The 25,333-nt window shown below is 35.3% G+C and overlaps 2 protein-coding genes across 2 annotated transcripts; one reads left to right on the top strand and one right to left on the bottom strand.

Annotated features, from left to right (window-relative positions):
* Positions 1–732: 732 nt before the first annotated feature.
* Positions 733–13,027, top strand: LOC110698318 (mannosyl-oligosaccharide 1,2-alpha-mannosidase MNS3-like). Its single transcript, XM_021875730.1, has 6 exons — positions 733–1,307; positions 4,358–5,289; positions 6,928–7,189; positions 11,718–11,915; positions 12,070–12,218; positions 12,304–13,027. The coding sequence occupies exons 1-6, from the start codon at positions 1,230–1,232 to the stop codon at positions 12,560–12,562; spliced, it is 1,878 nt and encodes a 625-aa protein (XP_021731422.1). The 5' UTR covers positions 733–1,229; the 3' UTR covers positions 12,563–13,027.
* Positions 13,028–16,662: 3,635 nt separating this feature from the next.
* Positions 16,663–21,375, bottom strand: LOC110698317 (potassium channel KAT1-like). The gene is made up of 11 exons (XM_021875729.1): positions 20,460–21,375; positions 20,159–20,374; positions 19,920–20,075; positions 19,744–19,801; positions 19,323–19,640; positions 18,642–18,881; positions 18,429–18,527; positions 18,299–18,331; positions 18,031–18,216; positions 17,279–17,948; positions 16,663–17,126 (listed from the first exon to the last, which is right to left on the bottom strand). The coding sequence occupies exons 1-11, from the start codon at positions 20,636–20,638 to the stop codon at positions 17,020–17,022; spliced, it is 2,262 nt and encodes a 753-aa protein (XP_021731421.1). The 5' UTR covers positions 20,639–21,375; the 3' UTR covers positions 16,663–17,019.
* Between the last annotated feature and the right edge of the window lie 3,958 nt (positions 21,376–25,333).

Raw genomic sequence — 25,333 nt, 5'->3', positions numbered from 1 at the left:
CTGATGAGATAGAATGTGTTATTGACCTCATTAATCATGAGACAAGGGAGTGAGATTTTCATCAAATTGCTAGCAATTACTCGTAGCATACTAGAAATTCCCTTAAGCTCCAGTGCTAGGCCTGAAATCATCGCTTAGTCTTTCTCCATGGACGGAATTTATTCAGTTAAGATAGCTTATATGCTCAGCAAATCGTGCAATCTCGATGATTTTCACAAGATTTGGGCGGAATTTTGGAAGCTAGAGGTGACTCCTAAGGTCCGACACTTCTTATGGAGAGTTTGCATGGGCACTCTCTTTGTGCGAGCTTGCTTGAAGTATCGTTACATGATAGAGAATGATGAACGTCCTTGGTGTGCAAGATGCCTGAAACTCTATGACATGCCCTTTTTATTGTCACACAGTTCGTGATATGTGGATTAATTATGAATGTAGCGAGATGTCCCTTTGGCCTCAAGATATGAGTTTTTTTTGGAACTTTTTGACTCTTGGCGAAATCTGGATCAAAAAAAGAAATACAGGGGAGATATTTTCTTGTGGAACATTTGGGAAAGGAGAAATGATATGATCTTCAAGGGTTCGAATACTCATCATTCCATTATTACCAAACGAGTGTTTCACTTTGCAGATGATTGCATCACCTACTACGAGAAGATTTATGGGGTGGCAAAAGGAAAGAGAAAGAGAAGCCCTAAAAAGTGGATAGCTGAGGTGTGATGCATCTCTATGCGATGAAGGCTAGGTGGGGCTTGGAGTGGCAGCTCATGATTGTAATGGTGATGTTTTGTTTGTTGTACAAAGACCAATATAACCCTTGATAAGTTTATCAAAAAGATTAAAAATAATTTCATTTCAGTTAAATAAGTTCAATTCAGTAAAAATAATTTCAGTTCAATAAAGATAAGTTACGTTCAGACACCCAATTCATCATCTCCCCCGTATAAATTTACATCAGCTCCATACGACAACACTGATTACTCTTCACAATATTCTAAATTGAATCTCACAAACACCCAATTCAGACACCAATTTTCGTCTCCCAAAATTCAATCCAATTTCCTCAAGATCATTAAAATATTTCATCCAAAAAAAAAAAAAAAACTTTTGAATGAAAAATCGTCGTAAATTTTGATCCAGAAAACAAATCTGTAACTTGAGTATTACACATTTATACTACACCCAAATCAAAGCTGTTTTTCGATTTCCCCTTTATCATTTGTTTAACGAGCATGTCGAAATCTTTGCCTTACTCCATGAAAGATGTTGAATATGATAATGCTAAGTTTCGGCAACGCTCTTTCACTAAGGTTTGATTTTTTTTTTTCTTTTTTCTTTTTTCTTTTTTTTTTCCTTACCCTTAATTTTCTCATTGGTTGATTTTTTGTTTTTTTTTTTCAATTGCACTTAATTTTTCTCTAATGTGATCTTCGTTTTATATAGCAAATTTATCATAATTAGTATGCAATTACTAAAATTATTGTGCTCAGGTCCGGATTTAATAATCGTGTTGACAGTGTAATTTGGACTAGCAATGAGATTTCTTATTCCAGATTTTGGGAATTTGGACTCTTGATTGAGGAAAGAAGCCCATGAAACAAATAGGGATGGTGGAGCAATTGATGTTGTGAGGGTAAAAAATCCGGTCCGGATTTGATAGTCGCGTTAATAGTGTAATTTGGACTTGCAATGTAATAACGTAGTTCGGATTTTGGGAATTTGAGTGCTTGATTGAGGAATAAAGCCCCCCTGAAACAAATAGGGATGGTGGAGCAATTAGTGTTTCTGGTTCGGATTTAATAGTCGTGTTGATATTGTAATTTGGACTAGCAAAGTAATTACGTAGCTCGGTTTATGGGAATTTGAGTGTTTGATTAAGGAATAAAGGCCCCTGAAACAAATAGGGATGGTGGAGCAATTGGTGTTTGCGGTTCAGAGTGAATAGTCGTGTTGATAGTGTAATTAGGACTAGCAATGTGATTACTTTATTTGATAGTCACATGATCTTGGTTGATTACTTATTGTTGATGTCTAAGAATATATAAGTTTCACTGTGTTTGGGTTTAGTTGTCATATTACTGGTTCAAATTATACTATCAACCCAAGTGTTAGTTCTTGATGGAGGAATTATTATTGTATCCCCTAAATTTCGGCCTTTCGGGTTTAAAAGGTTTGTTTGAGAGAGTAGCAATTTGGTGCACACTGTTTCTAGAACGCTTGATACAAATGGGTTTCCTAATAGTTTGATTATATTTGCCAGAGGATTATGTTGACAATGAAGTTGGTTAAATAAATTAAGATATAGGGATGTAACCGTATCTTTGGAATACATGTTCCTCCATATTTCTCTTCATATATTCTTCAAGAAGACCTCCTACATCTCATTGATGGATGCACTCTTGGGATGTGAGAAAACACATTTATGTTTCGGATTATTGGGAAAATATCTCTGTGAAGAGTTGAATGTGTGTGTGTGTGTGTGTGTTTTTTTTTTTTTTTCATATTTAAACTATGATGTAACTGACTAAATTTCTACAGTTCTAAAGGACTTTAATTCGCTTGAAGTTCAGTGCCAAAGATGGGGGTGTACGTTTTGTGTTGTGCTTGTGTGGGAAGTATGCAATTATAAAAGCATAAGGGTCTTTGAGCTTAATATTTTATTTATGGATGAATTTGTTAAATGGGTATGGATGATGATATTTAATCGGCAAGCTTTATTTATTTATTTATTTGATGGTTTAACAAGAGCTTGCCTAAAAAATCGTTCGTTGCTGAGAAAGAACTTGTGCCTGTAATATCTAACTTCATCTCTGACCAAGTGTACTGCACTTGCTGAGGTTGGCTTTATGACATAACCCTTACTCTATTATGAAGTTTTGATCAGTGACTCTGACCAAGGATATTGGAATGCATTACCCCTGTATTAGATGCTTTATGAATCGGATGTGAACTCTTCAGTAACGATCAACTCATCTAATTGTAGCTGAGGGATCATTGATCAAGCTCTCAGCTTCTAACTGATTATTTGGGTTAACAACATTTTCTAAGGTTAGCCTTTAACTTTGTTATTGACTAACGATTTACTGCACCTCGCCCTGCAAAATTACTGTTGATGTATCACAGAAAGTTTTCCCACTTCTGAATATACTATACCCTGCCTCTACGGTAAGAGAAATTCTCTATAATGTCTCTAGCAAACTGGGGCATATTATAGGGTAAAATTTATGCTAGTTTACCTTTGTAAGAGGCTATTGCAGTGGTAATTGAGACATGATTTAGCTCACTGGGATACATGTGAAATTTGTGACAGAATGTCAGTTACAGCTATGTGTAAATGAATTGTAGAACAGTAATTATGATGATGAGTTTTCCAACCAAACAAATCGCTTTAACTATGCAATTGAATGTGGAATATATACTGAAATTACTGCTGGTAGTAAAATTTGCTACTGAGGATTAAACTTCATTCACGAATTCTTGTCAGGCTTAGGTACTCCGAATTCTTATTTACGATACGATAGTAAGAAGAAAAATATATAAATCCTATCCTAAAAATACATATTTCCTTTTGAGGAATGTGAATCTTTGGGATTTGTTTATGATGGAGTAGATAGGACTCCAAACAATATACAAGTTTAGATATCAACTTTTCATCCTATATGAGACTCGCAATGGATTACCTACTTGAGGTGTTTGGTATGTATGAATTTATCCCTTGCTAGTGAAAAGTAGTATAGAGACGTCATCTACTCATTTCTGCTTTAGAACCTGAATTCTTGGATATCTAGAATGGTCATTAGAGCCAAGAAGTGCCTCAGCCAACAATTTACTGTTTCAACTAGTCTTTCACTATTTCACTTCAAATATTCCGTCAACTACTGTGTTTACACGATGTAGCGCATGCTCCCTCTTCTGCATATCTTCAATACTGTCAGATAGCTAGTAAGTAGCTCTTGCATTTCCAGTTCTAATAGTTGTTGACTGAGCTGTTGTCCTTTGTATTTTAAAAAAGAGTGTACAGTGTAGAGTGGAAAAAAGGTCTTTAATAAATTGAAGAATTGATCATGCTGTTCCAATGGTTTTGGTTCTTTTGTAGTTGGTTTGTTGATGCAATACATTGGTACATTCTTTTCTTTAAGGAACAATATTCATAAATTTTGCAACCATCATATTTATGTGAAACTGATAAGCACATTCTGGCTAGTAGAAGTCAGTAAGCCACTAATTTATGTTATCCTTCTCTGCAACATATACTAATATACATTTGCTTGTTCACATACTGGTACATCAGAAAAATTTGGTTACTAAAGCTATCATTGCTGTACATTTACTTTGACTAATGGATATTGTTATTTCATAGGTTCTTAACCAGACAATGCTGACCAAGGATGTTAAACGTAAATGTCTGGGATGCAGCACTGGGAAGTTTCTGGTGATAATTATGCTTTTTGGCCTTGCTTATCTCATTTTGAGACAACCAACACATGCTGTTTCTTCCCACGGGATAAAGGATAAAGCCAATGTTACAGTGAACACTAGTACCCGACTGAGGAGAGTATTTAGAAAACCACCAAGGCTACCCCCTCGATTAACACCTGATGAGATGCATACTAATAATAAATCTGTCCATCAGCTAGATGCAGACACATCAAAATGGATGGGAAAACAGCAGCAAGTTAAAGGGGCTTTTATTCATGCATGGTCTGGTTACAAAAAGTATGCAATGGGTTTTGATGAACTTATGCCATTAAGTAAGAGGGGAATAGATGGTTTAGGTGGTCTTGGTGCAACAGTTGTGGATGCTCTGGATACAGCCATGATAATGGGTGTAGAGGATATTGTTAATGAAGCTGGATCTTGGATTGAAACTCACCTTGCAGAAAGGATCAGTCAGAAAGGCCAGGTTAATTTGTTTGAAACTACAATACGTGTTTTAGGTGGTCTTCTAAGCGCTTATCATTTAAGTGGTGGAGCTAATTTATCATCTCCATCTGTGGGGCCAAAACCAAGTGCATATCTCAAAACTGCAACAATCTTAGCTGATAGGTTGCTTACTGCTTTTACCTCTAGCCCAACTCCCATTCCCTTTAGTGATGTTATACTGCGTGACAACACGGCACATGCTGCCCCTGATGGATTAAGTAGTACATCAGAAGCTTCTACACTACAACTTGAATTCAATTATCTCAGCGATGTACTGGGTGACCAAAAGTATAGCTTGGAAGCAATGAAGGTATTGGAGCACATGAAGACTCTACCAAAGGTAGAAGGGCTAGTCCCTATTTATATAAGGTATTGAATTTAGATTGAATATAAACTTCATCAGTTAAAAGATGGTTTGAGTTTTTAGCTCTAATTGCATATGCCTTTGTTTCTATTCAATGTTTTATGGATCTTGTTTATGCATTTATGCCACTCACCATGTTTATGTGCTATGTAGTACTATCAGTCTATCATGCTAGCTAGACAATGCTTAATTTTGGCCCTGGGTAAACCTTTTTATCTTGTTGAAGCCCAACGCCTCACAGTTCAGTTAGCTCCCTAATGTATTCCCTCGTGGCTTGTGAAAATTACATATGAAATATTGAAATGAATAGAATATTCTGTAAAATATCTAATGGCTAGAGATAAAAAGAAGTTACTAACTTTTTCTACTTATCTCTTCACAGTCAATTTAACAGCATTATATCATTACCCTCTATAAAAGAAAATTGCTATCATAGAGTGGTGGAAAGTGTATAGATTGAGAAGACATGCTTCTTTTCACTAGAAAAATTTATAATTCCGATGCTTACCTTTTCTATGTACTTTGAAGTTGGATAATATCATTATGTCCTTATGAATTAATGCAGAACATTTGTGTCAGGGTTCAAAATTTTTAATGTGTGAAAAATAACACAAATGAAATACTCAGAGATAAGAAACACAACACTAGATACATGGATTTCATCTTGCTTTGAATTGAGAAATGCTTATAAGACAGGAGTAAAGAAAAGTCGACAGATAGCAATTGTCCCATCAACCTGATTTGTTGGTATGGTCAATAGTTGATGTTACCATACATCTTTAGTGTGTCTAGAATGGTTTATTCAGAAGAGAGGTTATGGAACATGATTATGTTGCACACGGAGAAAAAAATTGACCCCCTTGTCTAGTGGTAATAAGAAGTGGTAATAGTGATTAATTTGTTTGTAATCTCATAAGAAATACTCATTCTTCATATACTTCCATTGCTACCCTATCCCATTTCTAGAAGTAGAAATGGGTGGTAATGAAAGTGTACGGGGAAAAAAAAATATTTGGGAGTAGAGAAACATCACCATAAACATTGGAATGAGGATCTCCTTACAAAATTACATTATAGATCCATTACCAGTGGTACCATTAATTGCTGCTTGTGAAATTAATTGAGAGGCATTAGACTCAATGGTATGTGTTGCTTGATTTAATGGTCATTTTGATCTTCTTACAAACTCTGAATCATGTTGTAGTTTTTGGGTTTGTATATTGATGATTGTTTGCATGTTTGTGTTGTCACTTTACTTCATCTTTATGTACAGTTTAATAATCATTGTTGTTTTGCACCTTATGTGTTTTCTAAGGCGCTCTAATTTTGCATTGAGTCATTCTATATATACGGCGATATTTTAGTAACAAAATGCTGCTAATAGGCGTTGTGTTTTCTACGGCGATATTTTAGTAACAAAATGCTGCTAATAGGCATTCTAATGGTTTTATTTACATAGAACTAAGAAGCCACATGCATGTCTTTAGATAAGACTAACCAGTTTTTAGTTACAGTTTGGATTCTATGTCATCTTGTCTCCTTCCTAGGAAGTAAAGATAGCTGTGTTGATTTGGCTCAGTCTTTTTTATTTTATTGTTATTGATACAAGCTCTTTTGTTTTGCTTCAACTTTTGTGTTTGCAGTCCTCAAACAGGTGAATTTAGTGGAGAAAATATTAGACTGGGATCACGTGGCGACAGCTATTATGAATATCTATTGAAAGTTTGGCTGCAACAGGGAGCAAGTCAAAGCAGAAATTTAACATATTTACATGATATGTATGAAGAGGCTATGAAGGGTGTTAGACACCTCCTTGTCCGAAAATCAATCCCAAATGGGATTGTTTTTGTTGGGGAGTTACCTTATGGAGCCAGTGGTTCTTTCAGTCCTAAGATGGATCATCTGGTATGTGTTTTTAAATGAAATGTCTGTTGACTTTGCTTTCCTTAGATTTAATGTTGTTTGTGAATAAATGAGTGTGTATATTGCCTACTGAAGCTTTTTAATCTGCCAAAGTTTTTTTGTCTTTTCTTGCTCACTGAAGCTTGTATGATTTGTTAAATATAATTATTTATTATTAAGGCGATAATTCTAAGCTATCCTATTTTTTTTTGTAATTTTTTAAGTACTCCCTCCGGTTTCAATTATCTGCAACAAAGAGCACTTTTACGGAAACCTAGGCAAAACTTTTAGGGAATTTTAATGACAAATTAGGGTATTTAATTAAGATGGAAAAAAGGAGGGAAATAGGAGAGAGAAAGGAGTGCATGGGACTTAGTGTTGCATGTGGGTAATTTGAGTGGGAAAAAGAGGGGTTAATGTGGTCCCCTACTCCCCTTTACTTTTTGAAGGAAATCTGTCACCAAAAAAAAGAGGGGAAGTTATTCTCCCTCTTTTTTTTTGGATTGAAAATTTGAAATTTTCACATTTCCACCCAAAAAATTTCAAAATTTTCAAATTTTAACATGTTTCAATTTTTTACCTACACATTAACTTCAGAACTGCCCTTATAAAAGGCAGCAAGCATTCAATGTTCATTCCTTACAAACCATCAGCCACTATGGCCTTCAAATTCTGAAAATTCAAATTTGTTCCCAAAAAAAACAATCCCCATTAATTACATATTCGAGTAGTCCAAAATATTTACTGCCTACACTAAAATTAGTCCTAAACTAAGGGCAGCATTAGGGTTCCGCTTCCAGCAGCACTTCAGAAAAACTTCAGCAGCCATAATAAATTTCATCACCTTCCTTCACACCTGCAGAAAAGGAAAAAAAAAAAAAAAGGGAATCCAACCAAATGGAAGAGTACTTTGATCAAGAATTTTTTGATATTGACCAATTACTGAATGAGGGACCACTTCAGTACATAAGTGAGGATGAGTACATGGAATATTATTCTGATTCTGACAGCAGTGATGAAGAAGAAAACAACAATGAAGAGGATGTACCACAACAACAGCAAGCAACTAGTAACAGTCCACATAAAAAGACAAATGGTAGATGATATTTTAGTCAACATGCATGAAGGGGAACTGAAGAGAGGATTTCTCTCAGACATGGCTAGAAAATATGGGGTACACAGAAGTACAACCCTTAGGCTCTGGAAATTTGTCAAGCAAAGTATAGCAGAAGGGAATGTTCTAGATGTCAGAAGCAAAAAACTTGGTAAAACAGGTCCAAAACCAAAGGACATCACTGATGAGTTCTTGCAGTCTGTGCCATTGTATAAAAGGACAACAGAAAGGAGTTATGCTTCAGCCCTCAAAATTGCACACTCCTTTCTCCATAAATTGAAAAAAAAAAGGCAGGTTAAGAACACATACAGCAACAAATCATCCAACCCTTACATCTAACCACAAAGTGGCAAGATTGAAATGGGCATTACAACATCTACACCCAATTTCAGCAGTTGGTAATCCAACTTTCATGGATATGCAACAACATATACACATTGATGAGAAGTGGTTCTATATGAACCCTGAGACAAGGAGGTTTTACCTGTTACCAAAGGAAGAAAACCCCTATAGATGCCAACAATCAAAGAGATACAAAGTTAAAGCCATGTTTATGGGGGTCATTGGGAAACCCTTGTATGATTGCAATGGACAGATGTTACATGATGGAAAGTTTGGTATTTTCCCATTCACTTACCAACAGAGGGCTAAAAAGAAAAGCAAAACCAGAGATGCAGGGGTGATGGAAACAAAGGTTGTGGAGAGTGTGAACAAGGATGAAATCAGGAAAATACTACAACACAAAATCATTCCAGCAATAAAAAGACAATGGCATCCTAGTCTGCCTAAAGACATTTTCATCCAGTGGGACAATGCTAGGCCACATCAGATTCTTATGGATGAGGAATTCATTGAAGCCTGCACATCAGATGGTTTCAACATTCAAATGGTGTTGCACAATCCCTAGACCTAAATGTGCTGGATTTGGGTCTTTTCAAGGTCATACAATCACTACAATATCAGTCATTCCCTACTACCCTGGATGAACTCATAGACAAAGTGTATGAGGCATATGAGTGGTTTGATCCTATACTAAACAAGTATACATGGATCACTTTGCAAGGGGTCATGATGAAAATTCTAGAAAAGGAAGGGGGTAACAACTTCAACCCACCTCATATGGGCAAGTATAGATTAGACAGTCTAGGTCTACTTCCAGAAATATTGGAATGTGAAAGGGGTCTCATTCAACAAGCAGTTGACCACCTAAACACTCTATTCATCCCTGTTAGCCAATGAGGTGGATGCAGACTAGGGACAAAACAAGAAAATCATTCAAGCCAGGCATGACTTCCACACATAACCACACAAGTACTCAAACCTTTGTTTTTGTCAAAGTAAGCAACTGTTTGTTTTTTCATGCTTATTATGGTTTGGTTATGTGTATTTTGGTAGATTACCTGTCATCTTTATTAGGCAGTCATGTATTGAATGATTAGAATAGAACAGTTGCCATGAAATGTTTGTGTTGTTGTCAATTATGTTTAATTTATATTCCATCAGATAGATAAGTTGATTTTCAGTGAGATGTTGTGGGTTGTTACCTCAACAACATCTGTACAAGACAGTTGTTGGAGCTAAATTAACCTATAAATCCCACTCAAACTGAGTCCCCTCATCATTTGGAATGTCACAAATCAAACATCATTGACTGAGGGACTCAATCATACAAAAGTGAATGAGGGACTCAATCTCAAATCCTTATTAGGCATAGGCTAGCAAGAACTCTTAGGCAAATACATATGGGGACTTGTTAGGCACCAACACATGCCTCATCATACATCAACATTCCCTAGGCTAATCATGAAGACAACAATAGGCATACACCAACATACATGGGACTCACACAATCATAAAGCCAGAAATAGGCATACATCAACATACGTGGGACTCACACAATCATGAAGCTTGAATTAGGCATACACCAGCAGCAATAATCATCATCGGTAAACAGCCATCATATTAATCACCAACATCACAACATGTATACACAAGGAACAAGCATTTAGTATACAGGCAGCATATGAATCACCAGCAAGTAGTGTAAACAAGGGCAACAAACAAGGACAGTAAACCCAGTTCAACATCGACCATAAACATCAACATAAGAAGGCAGCACAAGTAGTTACTTCCATTTCAACATCAACCAACAAATTTTAAAAATTCAAAAAAATTAAATAAGGGTTAAGGAATAGTTACGCTGCGCAGATCAGTTGTTGGGGGGGAAGTCATTAGGGTACTTGTCCCTAAGGTAAGCCATATAGCAAGTGTCCCAGTCGTTGTAGTCCGGAGTGAAGACAAATCTCACTCTTTTCGGGACTCAGGCAAAACCCTCCCCTTCCCCCTGGTGAGTCTGGAATCACCACCACCTCAATAGGGGGTTGAGGAACTACAACCTCTACCACCTCAGAGTCACCAGAGGACTCCGACACCACAGCAAGAGCGTTTGAAGGCCCAACAACACCCTCCGCAGTAACAACGGGACCCATTTCTAGATCAGTACCTTGTTTTCCGGCCAGATGTGGAACTCCTCCACCCTAGTTAGCACCCCTCTTCTCCTCGTCCTCATCACTGGAAGTGTATTCGCTCAATTTCGCTCCGATCTTCCCTCGAGTGTAACGGCGGAAAAAAGCTGTGCAACGGCGAACAGGCTTCGCAATACCAGTGCCTCGCTGTAACTTGTACATCGTAGAACCCTCATATCTACGTTCTGGGGTGGTGTTTTTAGGGGACTCATCGCCGTTTCCGTCCATAGTTACAGAGAGAGAAGAAATAAAAATGGAATTAGGGTTTCACAGAAGAGAGAGACGAGAGAAAACAGGAGAGAGAGTGACGAAAATGAAATAAGGGTGAAGGGTTATGAATAATTTCCTCCAGATATGATGAATGAGGGTAGCAAAATCGATACATTTTCAATGAAGATCAATCAATGAGGTGGTTGGGAGTTGAAAGGGTTTAGAAATCAGAAGGTATAAGGGGCTTAATTTTTGGTGGGAGTCATTAAATTGTGTGTGTATACTTTACAAATGTTAAACAACATTAAAACAGAAAAACTAAGGGCAAATATGTCTTTTAACACAAAATTTTTTACTAAAAATAGAAATAAAAAAATTTGTTGCAGATAATAGGAAGCATCCAATTATGGCAAATGTTGCAGATAATTGAAACCGGAGGGAGTATAATTTTACATCTTTTATTTATAATACTTCATATATAGCCCGTATTGACTCTTTCCTATTTTGTTTTATTTAAATTTCCTCTTCTTTTTTGCTGGCTCTTTGGAAAACCACGTATATAATAAAAGTAATTTTTTTTTTTTTTACTAATTTAGCAATAAGGTTGCATAATTTAGGTCTTTTACGTTGGCTGCTAGTTACTTGAATGTATTTAATTTTGTATTATTATTTCTGCCTTTAGGTGTGTTTTCTTCCGGGCACTCTTGCTCTTGGTGCCACCAAAGGCATGACTAAGTCAAAAGCTATGAAAGAGAACTTGCTAAGCTCTGAGGACCTGGAAAATTTAAGGCTTGCTGAAGACCTTGTTAAGACTTGTGTTGAAACGTATTTCGTAACTTCCACTGGTCTTGCTCCAGAAATTGTTTATTTTCATGTGGAGGTCAGTGATTTCATGTTACTTTGTCGAAAGTATTAAACTTTTTTCCTTGCAGCAGTTTTGATTGCTTTACTTTGCACCTTTTATCTCCCTTGTTATACATATGTGGCTGCTGTCTGATAGAGATTTATGACCCATTTTTTTTCAATTGAAGCAGAATTACTTTGAAGAAGGGTTTGATGGTGGAAACAAGAGTTCAAAATTTCTGAATGACATAATTATCAAGCCTGCTGACCGTCACAATCTGTTACGTCCTGAAACAGTGGAATCCTTGTTTGTCTTGTACCGCATAACAGAAGATCCAAAGTTCGTCAAATTTTAATACCTTGTTTATTAGAGATTTATTGGGTTTTTTTTTTTACTTTATTTAAAAGCACTTTCTACTCTGCAGGTACCGTGAATGGGGATGGCAGATATTTGAGGCGTTTGAGAAATATACAAAGGTTGATTCTGGCGGGTATACTTCTCTTGATGACGTGACTTCTCTTCCTCCTCATAAAAGAGACAAGATGGAAACCTTTTTCTTGGGTGAGACACTGAAGTATCTATACTTACTGTTTGGAGACAGCAATATCGTTCCACTAGACAAATATGTTTTTAACACAGAGGCACATCCTATTCCTATTAATGCTTCTGTCAAAAGGCAGTGATGCATGATGAGTTTATATGGTGGATAAAGAAGCATTTGACCTTGCTGCGAAATATGGTATGCATGGATCTAGCGCTTACAATTGGCCTATTGTTTATTCTTGCAAATTCTCAAATACTTCTTTTTGCTCACTACTGAACAATCTATTGACGGTAATTTCAAGTGAAACGTGAGCCTGTCTATCCCATGCAACGGAGGGCAGATTTACACTGGTAGCTGCTGATTAAGGGCTCCAGGGGGTAAACCGGTAAAGCTTCTTTGAATCGTGGTTTTTATGACTGTTCACTTTCCAACATGACTTTGTTGTAAATTACATGCACGGGAAAATTAGGTTATACGCATAGTGGTCTTCCCCCTTTATTCACAAACAAATTAGACTCACATAATTTTGCTGTCCCAAATGACATTTGTATTAGACACCGTCCATTTTATACAAGTGATCTATAGAGTTGCAATTTATCTGGAATTCTATGCTCAGCAATGATTTTTTTTTAATTTTTTTTTTCCCTCTCCCACTTTCACTTTCTCAATTTTCTTTGATTAGTGTCTTCAATTTATCTCTTTACCTTATTCCATTTTTCGCGATGGTTTTTGTGACAATTCATGTAAGCTGACCCCTGAACCTAAATCAGTTTGGGACTGTGCTTTATTGTTTTTGTAGTTCTGCAATTAATTTGCTTTGGACTGCTTGAATTATTGATAATTTGATGCACCATCTTTGAAAGAAATCTGTATTCGCATGCTGCTCTGTTCCCCTCTTAAACCTTTAGACTATGTTTGGATAACAAAAAATGGAAGGAAAGGAAGGGAAGGGAAAGGGAGGGAGACAAAGTTCCTTGTTTGGATAATATGTTGGGGGAGGGAAGGGAAGGGGGAGGGGGAGGGGGAGGAAGGGATCCATTTTCCCTCCTCCTTTAATAAAGACCATCCCTTCAAAATTGGAGAGAATTGGAGGGAAAATAGAGCTCATCATTTCCTCCACTTTTCCTTCCTTCCCCTTCCTCCTATTTCCCTCCCTTCCATTTCCCTTCTAATTTGTTATCCAAACATAGCAATTGCATCATCCACACAATTTAGAGTATTGCAGATTTGCTGGTTGATAAGGTTGAGAAAGAAGCCATAAGCCATTAAATAATTTTGCAGGATCATCAAATTAATTTGAAATTTGTTATATAGTTTCCGAATTTGAAGGAGATAGGTTGGATCAGCAAAGCTGTATGTTAAGATTTTTCTAATCTGTAGGCGGTTTTGATTCATGCACAATACGCCGCTGATCGTTGGTTTTGTTTGTTGGAACATAACTAGCTTTAGAGCAAGTCTTGAATGATAAATTGCAGGCAAGTCTTGAATGATAAATTGCAGGAAATTAACATTACCTAAATGCTGATTGGTATGTGTAATTATCTCAATTTTAACCGGAAGACCTGATTTGACTTTTTGTGGGTTGACATTGCTCGCATGTTATGTGAAAAGCTGAATGTTGAAATTGATTATGTTAGCCAATTTTGACTATCTGATTGTGTAAATTGATTTGACTAGCTGATTGTATTAGTTGATTATATAAAAGTGTTTGATAAATAGTTTTTTTTTTTTTTTTTTTTTTTTTTTTTTTTTTTTTAAATCTGTTTGTGTATGCAAAATGACCAATAAGGACATTGATATATTTGATTGTGGTAGGGTTTTGGGTTAGTTAAATGATATAATTATCATTTCACCTTAAAATACTTGAATAAGCTAATGAAAAAGCTCATCCAAGTATCATTATAAGAATGAGCTTATTTGGTGAAATAAGCTCTTTGAATAGCTCACTACCAAGTACCTCAATTAGCTTATTGTAGTGGTCAGTCAATTAACATTGGTCAATTAATTGATTGTATTAACTAATTGTATAAAAGTGTTTGGTAAATAATTGATTGCTTAAAGTTATTTGAGTATATGAGATGACTAATAAGTTAATTTACAGGTAGTTAGAGATAATGTTTTAGAGTAATGGGGTATAAGTGTAATTACATCTTAACATATGAATAAGCAAAAAGCTCCTTTTGAAAAGGAGCTTATTTAGTGGAATAAGCTTTTTGAATCAGCCCACCACCAAGCACCTCAATTAGCTTATTATAGTGGTTAATTAGCTAATATTAGTCAGATAAGCTAATTTTCTCTACCAAACACGTTCAAACATCTTATGTGAAGTGTAAAGTACTTGATAATATTCGCATGATGTAGTTACCTCAAGTTCTCACCTGTAGCGATCCGACCCATAATCACCTCTAGGCGTAAACAAAAAGAAACAGGAGCTGAACCACTAATGCAAAGCGAAACAAGTATCCTATAGCAAGGACCACTTGTGTAAGCCGAAACAAAGGCAAAATGGTCCTGAAAAGGGCAGGGCAAGACACTAAGGCAGCCCCTCCCGCACATCCCACCGGTCCATATATAAACTGGCCGATACACAAAAACAGCTGATGACTAATGACTACACAAAAAGGGCGCTCCCTAAATTGATCATTTGTTTGTTGGGGACCGAATTGACACTACCCCCTCCCTTTCTTTCATGTTTGCTCACTTTTTGCAATTTGAGCGCAATTTCTCAACTACTAGCACGTTGTTTTGTATCTCGCTTTCTTCTACATTTACTTATTTTGTATTTTTCTATAAATCAACAAAGTTGGTAAATATCTTTTCCCTTGTTTTTATTATAGTGGTTTGTAATGCATTTGCATCTCATTTGATTGAAACAGTGACAGTGCCATTTTTATTCCAGCATGTTTGAATTTTCGAAATTGTCTTTGCTTCCTTACATTTTTGTCAAATTTAGATACTTGATATTTCTGGACTTCTGGTACAAAATAGTGTGTGCTAATTATGCTAGGTACTTGATCATGGTTCATGACATCTGATATTAAATCTTGTTTACATCATTTGTCTTTGGGACGTTTTTTTTCCTAAACAAATTATGTGGAAATAGCCAAATAGGTACACCATTATCGGTATGATGGCTAACCGTTTCATTTACTCAAGGGAAAGGTAAACTAGGTCAATTTAGAGGATAGTTAAAAAGTTTAGTTTAGAAAGGATGGATATCGTACTCATATTTTTAATTCCGTTTTGAAATCTGTTGCGGACAGGTAATTAAAAGTGTACAAAGGTAATCGATTTTCTTGTTACACTTTTAATTACTTGTTAAAGAGAAAATGAAAAAAAAAATTACAAATTATAAAAAATTAGACCAATTAACTATCATAAGACCACTTTGTAGGTGGGTTGGGGCGTTAAGCCAAGGAAGAGAAAAACCGGTATAGAGTCACATGCATGACTTAATTACAAAAGTGGTCGAGTACGACGATCATACACAAGTGTTTCTCTAAATATAGAAGTAGATGAGGTGGTTGTCGAAGAAATGAGGTATTGATTGTGCTAGGAGGGAGTCCTTGCATAAGGAAAATATTAGTTTGTTGTTATATGACTAAGTTGGAGACGTAAATGGTTTATTACTAATGGTGTTTGTTCCATTTATTGCTTACTTTTGTGTGTAGAATTATATACTAAGGTAATGCTTGCTAAATATAGTAAAGGGAATTGGATCACTGATTGATAGTAATTTCAATGTTGTTCAAAATGATTATCATTGGAAATATGTATGCTAGTGTTATTAATTTGGCAGGACCTTTAGGAGGACATCGATATGTTTATTTACTAAACATGATTCGAAATGATGAACGAATGTAATTATCTAGCCTGTTGATTGTTACAATCTTTTTTAATGTATCGCCAATCTTTGGCTATGCTATGAATTTACCAGGTATGGCTTTAACAATTTTAGATGTTTTATATGTATGTAATAATTGAATGTCATAATATAGTGTGAGAACTTGGTATACTTATTATGCAAGACCAGCTATCCGCCTGTCTTGTCTTTATAGTACGTCATTTTATAATTTTATAGAGCCTTAAAGGTGCATACTGATCCCATTGTAATTTGGAGACTAATGCACAAGGGTACTTGTGACTTTATATATATATGTTTCAAATTTCTGTTGCATCGTTTTATCATACAGTCATGCAATTGACCAAACTGAATTTCTTGCTTTGAATGACAAATTGTTGGTGACAATTGCTGTGGAAAGTTAAGTCCACTTCAGTAAAGTCTAAATGCAATGTAGAACAAAAACTATTGTTATACAATACTGATAGACAGTCACAAGGAAGAAGAGGTTCAAGGACCTCTTTAATAATCTACTGTTGTATTAAACACTCAAATGAGGGCTTCCCCTTTCAATTTCAGTAAGTTAAGGAACTTAATTGATTTACAAGTTTCCTACCCAATTATCCCATCTGTTCTATGATACACTTTTCATTTCCTCAAAATTTATTTTGGAAGGAGGTTAGAAGAGTTCCATTTATTTGCAACTTGCATTCTAATTATGCAGCTAAATTGCATTGGACTCTTTGGAACCTCGATTATTGCAGAAAAAATAGATGATCTCCATCTCTAATGACACCAACATCTTCTACTTCTGCATTATCAGTGCTGGTAATTCTTGTAAAGCATCCACCGAACTTCTGGCCTGCAGTGCACAGGTGTTTGACATCAGAAGGATACACAATAGATGAAGCAGCAGGAAAAGATAAGTTTCGCTATTGAGTTTAAGAGTGAGATCTGATCCATCATATTCAACTGTATCTTTCTAAAGTAAAGGTTTTTAAAAGAGGAGTTTACCTGCAATACTGAACAGTTCTTCAATGCTATCAGGCAGAACAATCAATTTTCCAAACTGCTTCTCTATACGGTCACTTTGTGACTGCACGTGAATGATAACTCTAATATTATTGTTTAAGTTTGTAGTTGCTACTCCAGAATAGCTTGGTCTAGACATCTCTGCTACTGCCTGGCTACAATAGTTCTTGCTGCATTCTCGGTTCTCATGGTTGTTCTGGAACCCTGGTGATTGTATTTCACCAGCCTCTACACTAATCCTATCACTTGATTCTCTTTTTCTATGAAGTATTTGTTCACTATATATATTTTCACTTCCTTGTTGCACTGAGAAATTTGATGCTCCCCACTTCGTGTCAGCACCTTCATCGACCAGAATCTTAACTGCACCAAGTTCTTTATCCTGAACAGCTGAACCAAACTTTGGTTGATCGTTTTGGATCTCTGATTGAATTCCCATGCCACATGTAGTTGGATTGTGGAATTCTTTAGCGTCCACCTTGTACGTGGCCTTCCATCCTTCATTAGTCAAGGAACTTTCATGGAATCGGGCTTCACATCCAATTGTAGAGCACATTTTACATCTGTGTGGACCATGAAACCATCCACCACAAAGGTATTCCTCAACTACTGGCTGCATTAAACAACCTAGGCTTTCTAGAGACTTGAGTTTCTGCAAAAAAAGATTAAGAGAATGACATTAGCACTCTGTCACCAAAACCAAGCCCAACCTGTTTACTCTTTAGCTTAATTACCAGATACAGATTGCTCATAATGATGTGTCCGTCTTCCTTGTGTGTGTGAAAAGAATTTGTAATCGAAGTTCTATTTAGCCTTAGTATCTGAGACAGCTCTGTGGTCCGAACTGTGAAGGGCTGCGGTCTGTCACACAGGACTCCAATATCTCCAAATATATCTCCTGCAAGTATCTTTTGAATAACCTGCATATTCTTTTCACTGTCAGACATCATGAAACTTTGATTACCCTTTATGCTGTCACTGTTAAATCGAAAGCACAAGTACCTGTTCATGCCCATTAATGTGAGCTACCATGTCCTGTGAATAAAAAAAAAAAACCAAAACAGTTCCTTAGTCTAGCAGCTCTTTTGTGAATGCCTGGCATTTTAAAGCGCTTGAGACAAATAGACTTTACCAGTGAACCGGACACAAGGATATACATATCTGTTGGCGCTTCATTTTGTAAAATGACATCTTCTCTAGGTGGGAAATATTCAGCCTCTATGTCTGAAAACTGTATACAAGGACTTCATAAGTATATCATCATTTTAGAAGAAATCCTGCAGTGAATCTTTTTTAAGCGTCTTACTGTTAGTTTTGAAGTTTGACGAGCTAGAAGATATCTTACCAGTTGTAAAAAAAAGTTTTGTGATACTCCACGGAAAAGCTGTACTTTCTGGAGAATGGGAAAAAAAAGATGTTGTGCAATGTTCGAGCGAAGAGCTTTGGGAAGATCATTCAGGGTCTCATGCTGTTTTAAACTGTCTGTTTTGAACTTCAGACAAATATGTGACAGCATTTGGTCCTGTATTCGTGGAGGAAGCTGATTGCGTGTTGCGAATTCTGAACAAGCCCTGACTGTATCCCTCTGTAGATTCAGTTGAAACGAGCAATAAATTAATGCCTATCTCTCTCTTTTTTTTTTCTTTTTTTTTTTGTATACTTTCCCCATCTCATTGTCGTTGTCTGAAACATCTATCTTTCTGGTCCCTTTTCATTATTTTATTTGGTTTTTCTAGACTAATTAGTGCATTCTATTATCCAAGATGTTCGGAGTCTTGAAAATTTAATATTATTTTCTTATCAGTAAGACAGTTGTAGCATTTTTGTTTTCTTTTACTCAAGGAAGATATGCAGTTCTTAAATTAATCACAAGGTTTACGTTGCAGGCTTGAAGCTACAATTCAGTTATAATGTATGCGAATGGTATGAACTATGTATTGTTTCTTCAGTTTTTATCTAGCAGTATTGGAGCTTATTCTACAATATAATTAAAGCTGGCAGGAGATGCGAAATTGAAGCTACTTACAAAAGTTCGGGTGTGACTGGTCCAGTGAACAACAAGGTTTGTCATGTTTCCGATAAGATAAGATGTGAGTCCGAGGTTGAACAGCATGTAGAAGATGTCGAATATCATCTCAATTGTGTTTTCAGCATGTAGGTCACCGTAACCAGTTGTAGTTAGTGTCACAATAGACCAGTAAATCGAGGAAATATATCTTTTCCCTATGCTCTGTGATTTAAAATCCGGATTTACTGCACCAATCCATGTTTTCTTCGGATCAGGGTATCTATCTGCTATGAGATAATAGAAGCATCCAGCACAGTGAACAGCAAATAGAGTTACCTGGAATAAAATCGTAGCCATGAGAATTTTTTTCGTCTCAATGATTGAACTCAATTATTGTAGTTGACTATGACAAAGTTAAGTGAAGTTCATGATGGCTTACTGAGACAAGTTTAGTGCAGCGGGTCCAAAAGTAGTTGAATCTGATATCTTTCTCAAGCCTGAAGTCCAATAATAGAAAAGAAGAAATAATTTTGATGAGTATCTTTTGTCAACTCTGAAATGTGATGCAGAACACAGATAGATAAAATATGGTTTATTCCGAGTTCTGTTTTGGACCTTGCAAACAGTGAGCTGACTCTTCGAAGTCTCCAGAGTCTGAGCATGTTAAGTGCTTCAAACCCCAGTCCACCATTGTGGTTCGTAAAGATGAGGCTGAATGTCTGAAGAGGCGCTGTTGAGCAGACATCGAAAATAAACCAGGTTGATAGATACCTGTATGAAGATATAAGAAAAAGTTTAGCTCAAATTTCAGCAGCTAAAATGACAGAACTGACAAAGGACTTCCTGTTTCTGACCTGACTGCAATTTTCTTATGATCATCAATAAGTAGGTAAGACCTACGATCAAGATATGCAACGAAGAAGGTAAGAACTATATCAATGGTAAAAAAGGCATTGACAATGTGATCAATGATGAAGATTGTATCCCGTTTATATGTAAGGAACGCGAATTCAAAAGGGCAGATCCATGCCGAGTACACAACCAGGACAACTAGAAGCATCTCCCATGCCCTGAAAATATTAAAAAGTAAGCAATGAGAAACTGCATATATACCATAGAATATGTTCTCATTTTTGCAGGGTGTGGCTATCTTACCTATAGCGAGGATCAAAAGGTGAAACAATATGTTTTTTGTGTTTTATGGCTTGGTTCATTCGAGCACCAAGAGATGGCAAGATATCACTAGAGAAAACGTTACCATAGCTACTTCCTTCGATCCTCAGCTCATCTGTGTAGAAGCGGTTGAAAAATGATTTTGTGCAAGAAAAGGACATGCTTAAGTGCTAAAAGAATTTTTGTGGCGCTCAAGAGCAGATAAGCCGTAGTAAAAGAGCGTCCAAAAGTTATTGTGCAGGCTTCTAAGCTGTGTTTGGAAGGTTTTATATAGTGAGGTAAGAATCTATTATTCCTATTCCTTGAATCTTTTGTATTTGTCAGATGACTGTATTATGGCAAGGAAGTAGCGCGTAGCTGCCATGTACTTGTACAGATGAAGAAATTTAGTGAACGCGAACTTTCTTTACATGTCTCAATAGAAATGGCAAGCAAGTATACGTACAAATGGACCAGGAAGAGATCTTGTGTATGTAGAAGAAAGATCATGGGTGGGGTTATAGAGAGATATAGAGCAATTAATGTGGCAGAGATACGTCTCTTTTGTGTTTTAAGTTTTTGCTGGTATAATTTTATTGGGTCCATGGGTACGAGAAATAGGGAAAGCACTCGGAAAATTGCTAGTTTATAGGGTAAAAAACCAACAGGTTCCTGATGTAAACTGGAAGAAATGTTACAGACTTACGGTTAACATCGATGGTAATGGTAATGGTAATGTTAACGAGTACGACTAGTATTGGTGGAATGGTGGTGCAGGAAGGAAGTGCATCAGTAAATTCTGTAGTATATGATATGTAAAAAATTCTGTAGTTTATATAGAAAAGGAGCTGTGAAAACTTGTTAAAGGCAATTCTGGAAATTGAGTTGACAGATTCTGAGTTAATTGTGTTTTGATGTTTTGACTTCCAAATTCCAATTCATAGTTTAAAGATAGAGGGAAGCCAAATTCTCAAGATGACCCACATCCACCCCACCCCAATCCCCACCCCAAAACACACAAAAAACAAGTGAAGAAAGGAAGGGGACCAGATTATCCCAGTGGATTCTTGATTATTTGCATAATGTGAAGTAGCCACATGGTCCAATAAACAAGCTTTTAATATATATGTTTATTAGTTTTTTTGTTTTGGAAATATGTTTTAGGTTAGAGATTAATTGGATAAGGTCATGTCCTCTTCCCCTTGATCACATAATTGAAATTATATTATTGATTGGATTGTATTAAAATTGAACGGAGTTAAATTCTGCTGATTATGCGAAATTCGTGGCTTTTATAATCTTGGTTTGATAATAACCAAGAATAAAGAATAATAATGAAATTCACTTAGAACATGTATGTATTGTCTTACTAATTGAACTAGTTGAGAGTGAGGGGTAGCTCAAGTGGTTAGAGCTTTCCTCCCGATTCCAGAAAATCCTGGGATTGATTTTCATCACCCCCGCCCTTGTGGCTCTCTAAGCACCAAAAAAAAAAAAACTAATTGAACTAGTTTACTTTTGAAGCTATTTTATTTTGATTAGTCTTAGAAAAAGTTAAAGTTTTTTTTTGCTCTTTCTTTATCTATATCCTGTCTCAAATACAGAATATATATATATATATATATATATATATATATTTTTTTTTTTGAAGTGAAGGAATTACAGGATCTCATATTGTCAAATGAAATACACAAAAAGCATTAACTAATTATTAATCCTAAGACTGAGCTATATAATTACATAAAAAGAGACTTTGATTTTGAAGTGTGGATGCAACTTAGATCTCCTTACACCCAGTACTAAATATTCCACACTAAAAGGGGGTGGTGTGAATGAGAATTGAACTGTGACCTTCATGTTAAAGGACCAATTCAACTAAAAGACTTAAGTTAGCGATTGGAGTTCCATGATTGATTTTGTAGTCTATCGCATACTCCTAAATGGATGAGGTCTTAATCTCTTAGACGCATACCATGTGCACTTAAATGTTAAATGAGAATATAGTCCAATAGGTTTGGAATTTCTCCATTATTAGATCTCTTAATAATGAAAGCGCCATTGTGTAATGTACAGGACAGCTCAATGTTAGGCGAGGATCCAGTCCAATAGAGGTGGAAGCTCTCCCCTTGTGTCCTTAACTGCCTCTAAATCCCATGAAGTTTTTAGTTTGTGGTCCACTGTTGGAAAAGTTAGCACCATGTTGCTCCTAACTCCTAAGTCATATCTTAATAGGGCTTTTAATATTTAATGAAATTAAAGTTGTTTTTAGATTCCAACTTGAACCAAACTAAACTGAACTAATTAAATCGATTTAAACATATATTATAGGTATTTTGGTTAATTATAGGGTCCACCTAAATTGCCAATGGAGCATTCGAGGAGGATGAATGTTTAATATCCAAGGACAAACGATGAATGTTTTAAAACAATTGTTTTATGTTCATGCATAAATAAATGTTATGCACTCCCTGCATTTCCTTAAGTTTTACTCACTTTTTACTTTCATTTGTATTTATGTTTTAATTACTTATGCTTAATTTCTATAATTTTAAGTTAAATTTTTATTCATTGTTTATCATCGATAACCATACTTTTTAGTTCCAATTTAATTAAATTAATTTCTTAAATTCTATCACTTGTCAGAGTCCATTTTACAGTATCTCAAAAATTAACATGGTATCAAAGCCATGTTGAGTTGAGTTGTGATCTGGGCTAGTAATATGGGCAACTCACATTTGTGAGCGAGTGTTAAGCCTATGAGAAAACCCACGTGTAAGTGACAGTGTTGTCCCAGATTGAAAAAAAGAGAAAGTTATGTTCATTTTTTAAGGTTAAAGGACTTACTTCTCTCAATTTCTCATTGCCATATGATTTTAGGATGGACTTTCCTTTGGACTTATGAGGGGACTCTATCTCTTAATTTGCAGCTATGTCCCAAATCCGTATTTAACAAAAGTACTCACATGCATGTATACCTATTTTCATTTTTTCTTGGTCTAATCGAGTAGAATTCAGTTAATGAAAAGAGTACGATATGGTCAATATCACAACTGTGGTATAACAACAACCAAAAAAAAACGGACAATGTCTATGGCTAAAATTAATTTGAAAGTTTCTACAATGATGGTGACGGTGGTTGCAATGGATTCGCAAAATAGCAGCATATGTGAAATAAAGGAGCAGGTGACTGACAAAAATTTACATAAGATAGCTCTTTCTTGAGAATCTGAGGTGACAAATACATCCATGGTAGAGTAACTATGGAAGAGTAAAGGCACACAGCATCCATTGACCATTATTATTATTGCATATTTCTGTTTTTCCATTTTTTAGGTAATAAGTTTGCAACTATTATAAGCATTGTGAACTTCCTTTGTCAAAAAAAAAAAAAAAAAAAAAAAAATCTAATTAGAAGGGTAGTTGTGTTAACTTATAAGTTCAGTATTATTTTTAAACTAATAAAAAATACACTTTCTTTGTCATCGAATAATCTTCTAATGTTACTGATTCGATATTATATTTCATCTACGTTATCAATTTTATTAGTTAAAAATTATATTTATTGAACATATATATATAAAACTGAATAACTTTTTACAGAATATTATATTTTAAAGGTGAAAAGAACAAGGCCTTTGTTTTGCAACTTTATTTTTATTTTTTTTATTTTCCCAAACTGGAGACCTTTTTTTTGAGACTATATATATATATATATATATATATATATATATATATATATATATATATATATATATATATATATATATATATGGAGCTTTCTTAAATATAATTAAATTAATTGATAACTATTTTTAGAGCGCTTAGCCAATTGATTTGGAGTAGTTTGGGAAAAATTAATCAAAATGTTGGACCATTATAATACTCTGATTAGTTCATAAGCTAACCTTTTAATGCATAGGTTAAATTTGTTTTTTAAGTTGGTACTGTGATAAATAAATAATATAGAAGTAATAATTAAAAGAATTCTATGTAAGGTTACTAAGGCATGCAATAGTATGCCTTGGTAGATTCATGATCTTTCCAAGGTGCAAAATCGTATTAACATTTTAGATTTTATTGTACAATTATATTGCTGCTGAGAAGGTCAACATGTTTATATTTAATTTGAGGTAGGAGAAAACGTAAGTGTGTGTAGAGTCTTCTTTTGGTCAAACAAATCTAGCAAGATAATGTAAAAGTTCAATTCTATTTGGAAATAGATTGTCTTTTCATGCTTCGATTTATCGCATATCTCATTAACATCACAATCTTATGGTTCAGTTGCATGTTCGATTCAAATTGGTATATGACTAATTAAATGGAACATTTCCATTTGAGTTTATTAAATTCTGACTTATTTATTATCGTGTCAAATTTCAAAAACTTGTACAATTTTTTTTTTATTATTATTTTAGAAAAAGCACAAATAAGATAATGATGTAAAGAATATTTGATCCAGTTTTAAGATTTTAACTAAGCAAATAAGTTAACATTCATCCAATACAATAAACAATAGAAGGTTTCTTTATACCCGTATTTCTAAGTTATTTAACCGATCTCAAAATATCCTGCCACATTGCAACAACTAACATACCAATTTGTCCCTATATAAAACGGTTCTTGTCTATCACCTTCGATGAACTAAAGTTAAAGTAGAACTCTCAAGGAAGACCAGGTTAATTGATTAGTATTAATTGTGAAAAAGCTTAAATGAGAACCATATGTGTGAAAATAGATTCTTGCTTGTATGTATCTTACTATCTTATCCCATTGAATTCATTGATAGCCGACGTTTTATAATATAATCTCACGTCCCAAATACGCTATATGGTTTGACCCACTTTCCTTTTCAGCTGCCTCCGTTTTGCCTTTTTCTT

Source organism: Chenopodium quinoa, unplaced genomic scaffold (genome assembly GCF_001683475.1).
Source record: "Chenopodium quinoa cultivar QQ74 unplaced genomic scaffold, ASM168347v1, whole genome shotgun sequence".
Taxonomy (NCBI): domain Eukaryota; kingdom Viridiplantae; phylum Streptophyta; class Magnoliopsida; order Caryophyllales; family Amaranthaceae; genus Chenopodium; species Chenopodium quinoa.
The sequence above is the reverse complement of the archived record's forward strand: the minus strand, read 5'-3'. Positions and strand labels throughout refer to the sequence as shown.